Raw genomic sequence first — 3,228 nt, forward strand, 5'->3', positions numbered from 1 at the left:
ACTGGTTGCGCTTGCATTGTTGGCATCCACATATTTGTTTCCTTTGTCAAAATTCAGAAGCCGCACAAAATTGCTTACAGAATACACCTGAGGCGACGATGCCATGCCAATTTGAAACTCGATGCACACCTCTCAAAACGTATGTAGTCTCGACAATGCAGCGCATGACGCATCGTGTTGCAGATCAGGCGATCAGAACAAGATCGTCAATCAGGCTGCACGTCGGCCGTGAAAAGGCAGAGCATGAAGAGAAACATACACTGATACAAAGGCTGGTACTGTACTTTGTTCTGAACACGGTGACACATTTGATAATCAAATTCTTGTAACTGAAGCTAGATCTTTCACTTCTCGTAGAATAGTACACGAACTGGCAGCTCTGCTTATTACTGCAACCAACCGACCTCAATGCGATCAACTCGCACACGTTGTTTCGTTTGGAGGAGTAAGATCAATGCAGATTTGGCATCGACCAGGAAGGGCGCTGCCTACCGTGCAGGCATTTCAAGAGGTTGCCGTGGGAGAGATTCTGGGTGGTGAGGCCGTCGAGGTCGAGCATGGAGACGGTGTACCTCCCCCAGTCGCCCCACCCGGAGTTGGCGTTGGCGTTGGCCTCCTCGTGCGCGCTGGCCACGTACACGCAGTTCCTCCGCACCCCGTTGACCCCGTTCGCCTCCACGCAGAAGCCGCGGGCGTGGTCCACGAACACGGCGCGGTCGCCGAGGCCGCCGCCGGCGACCTCCGACCACCCGGCCACCAGGCTCCCGCGGTCCGCGTGAAAGGCCTTGAAGAGGCCCTTCGAGCGGTGGCATCCTCCGTGCACAACGAGGAGGAGCTCGGAGGCGGACGACACGACGAGCGTGGACTCGCGTGCCCACGAGCGGTCGGGCATCGCCAGATCTGGCGGCTCGATCGCGGCGGCCACGGCGAAGGTCGCGCCGTCCACGGCCGTCACCTTGTTGGCGCGCTTGTCAAGGAGGTAGAACGCGCCGTCGCAGTAGGTGATGCTGCCGACGCGAGCTGGCGGCGAGAGGTCGGCGGGGGTCCACGACCTGCCGTCGCCCTGCAGCCGGCAGAAGAACGCGCCCTTGCCCTGCGAGACCATGACGGCGTCAGGCGACCGGTCCCAGACCATGTCACGGAGGATCATCTGATACCCGTCGTGGAAGGATGGCGGCAACGCGGGCAGGCTCTCCGACGCGCCCGTGAAGGGGTGCAGCAGCGTGGCCGAGAAGTCGTCGGCCACGGCGAGCGTCCAGCCGCGCGGCGAGGCGAAGAGGAAGGAGCGGCCGCACGCTGCGGGCATCGGGATCTCCGTGATGCTGTCGTCGGCGAGGGACCAGAGACTGCGGTTGACGCGGGAGTTCTGCTGGGAGGGCAGGAGAAGCAGGGGCACGCGGCGGCGGGCGGCGTGCTCCACCGAGGCCGAGCGCCAAGATGGGCAAACCGAGCGGAAGCGCGCGAGGTCCACATGCTCGGTTATCCTGTCGGCGATCCCGGCTACGAGCTCGGCTGGCAGGTCGGACCAGCTCATGCTGATGGCGTCTGCTAGGTTCTTGGATTGATGGAGGGATGGAAGAAGAATGCGATGGAAACGGAGCTATGAGCTTTGGTTGACTTTTGCTCGTGTGGAGTAGAGACAGAGTACTGTGGAGCGTGGAGTGCTTCTAGATCGAGGTCGTGAGGAAGATTGCTCCCTGATCCTCTTTCTCTTTGCTTTGTTTATTCTTAAGCTAAACCACGAGGCCCACGAGCTTTATTATATTGACCGCTCATACAAATATCTACCGTGCATAGACTCACCTCTTTTTTTTTTCAAGCGTCGGAATTCGTGCCTAGAAAGACATGCAAATCATTGGGTGTGTTTTTTTAAATAAAATCATTGGGTTTCTCTACTTTCCGATGGCGGAGAAAATTTGTAGGATAATATTTTTAGAGAGAGGGCTTAGGTGATCAAATTTTAGGTCCGCCCGCAGCACAAGCTTATACACGCACGGTCTTTAAAATAATGTATTTCCAACTTTATTAGACAGTCAAACTATATTAAGGTTTGATCAAGTTTGTGCAAAAATATGTCAATGCTTATAAAACCAAATAGGTATATGATGAATTTTCATCATAAATCTAATGCTATTATTTTATTTTATTTTATTTTTGCAGAGAATGCTACTATTTGATGGCATAGATGTTGGCTATTATTATATAAATACGGTCATACATAAAAAAGTTCGACCTTTTACAAAGTTGACAGTACACTCTTTTAAAGACTGAGGGAGTACTCTCCAAAGAGTTTGGTCAAACTCTGCCACTATGTAAGTTGCTGGAAAATTAAATTCAGATTTTTCAGCCTATTGATTGCTGCTTCAAGATTCATGTTTTTTTTCCTGAGCTGAAAATTTGTCACTAACACAGAGATTGTTGCTCCAAGATTCATGTTTTTTTTCCTGTTGTGTAGTGACTTGTTTTGGGCTGAAAATTTATCACCAACCTCTGTGTTGGGTGACTCAGTATCTCAATGAGCTGAGGCCCGTTAACCGGACGACCAAGCTAGTTCTCTCTAGCCCTCGTGACAACCCAACCCTCCCCTCCCTCCCTATGCCTTTTTTATGCATTTTTGCTTTTGTTTTTTGTAATCCAGTATTTTTTTTCCTATGGGCATTTTTGGGATGTTTCATGAGTGCAATTGTATTCATGCAAGTGCTACACAATAAGCGTATAACTACATAAGAGTGTGAAAGTTGTACTATTATATGCCTATTACTCATATACAAAAAGTGCAATTTCAGTATAAGGTTGTGCAACTTTTATATTTATATTTATATTTTTGTTCTTCTTAAAGGGCAATACCACCGTCACTATTTCATTCTTACTTAGAAAACATCATTATTTTGATTTTGGTATAATTTTTTTTGTTCTTTAAGGGTAATACCAATTCCACCAATTCATTTTTTTGTAGGAAACTTCCTTTTTGCAAAGGATCCATTATTATATGCTTACTTATAAAGGAAGTAAATTGTGTACAAAGAAATTCACCATGTTTCTTTTTCTTAAACGGTAATGCCAATGTAACTAATTTATTCTTTCTTAGAAAACTCCATTATTTTGTTTTTTTGTTTTTATTTTATTTTATTACTTCTTAAAGGGTAATACCATTGCCACCAATTCATTCTTACTTAGATAATTTATTATTTTAATTTAGTTTCAGTTTTTATTTCATTTTCTTCCTTT

At 47.6% G+C, this 3,228-nt stretch overlaps 1 protein-coding gene across 1 annotated transcript; it reads right to left on the reverse strand.

Moving 5' to 3' along the window:
- Positions 1 to 244: 244 nt before the first annotated feature.
- LOC119347674 (F-box protein At2g17036-like) lies at positions 245 to 1,704 on the reverse strand. Its single transcript, XM_037616256.1, has one exon. It carries the CDS (start codon positions 1,532 to 1,534, stop codon positions 452 to 454), a length of 1,083 nt encoding a protein of 360 aa, XP_037472153.1. The 5' UTR covers positions 1,535 to 1,704; the 3' UTR covers positions 245 to 451.
- Positions 1,705 to 3,228: the final 1,524 nt, after the last annotated feature.

This window comes from Triticum dicoccoides, chromosome 1B (genome assembly GCF_002162155.2).
Source record: "Triticum dicoccoides isolate Atlit2015 ecotype Zavitan chromosome 1B, WEW_v2.0, whole genome shotgun sequence".
In the NCBI taxonomy this organism is placed as follows: domain Eukaryota; kingdom Viridiplantae; phylum Streptophyta; class Magnoliopsida; order Poales; family Poaceae; genus Triticum; species Triticum dicoccoides.

Coding starts and splice junctions, on each gene's coding strand:
- LOC119347674 (XM_037616256.1), bottom strand. CDS start 1,534: ATGAGCTGGTCCGACCTGCCAGCCGAGCTCGTAGCCGGGATCGCCGAC.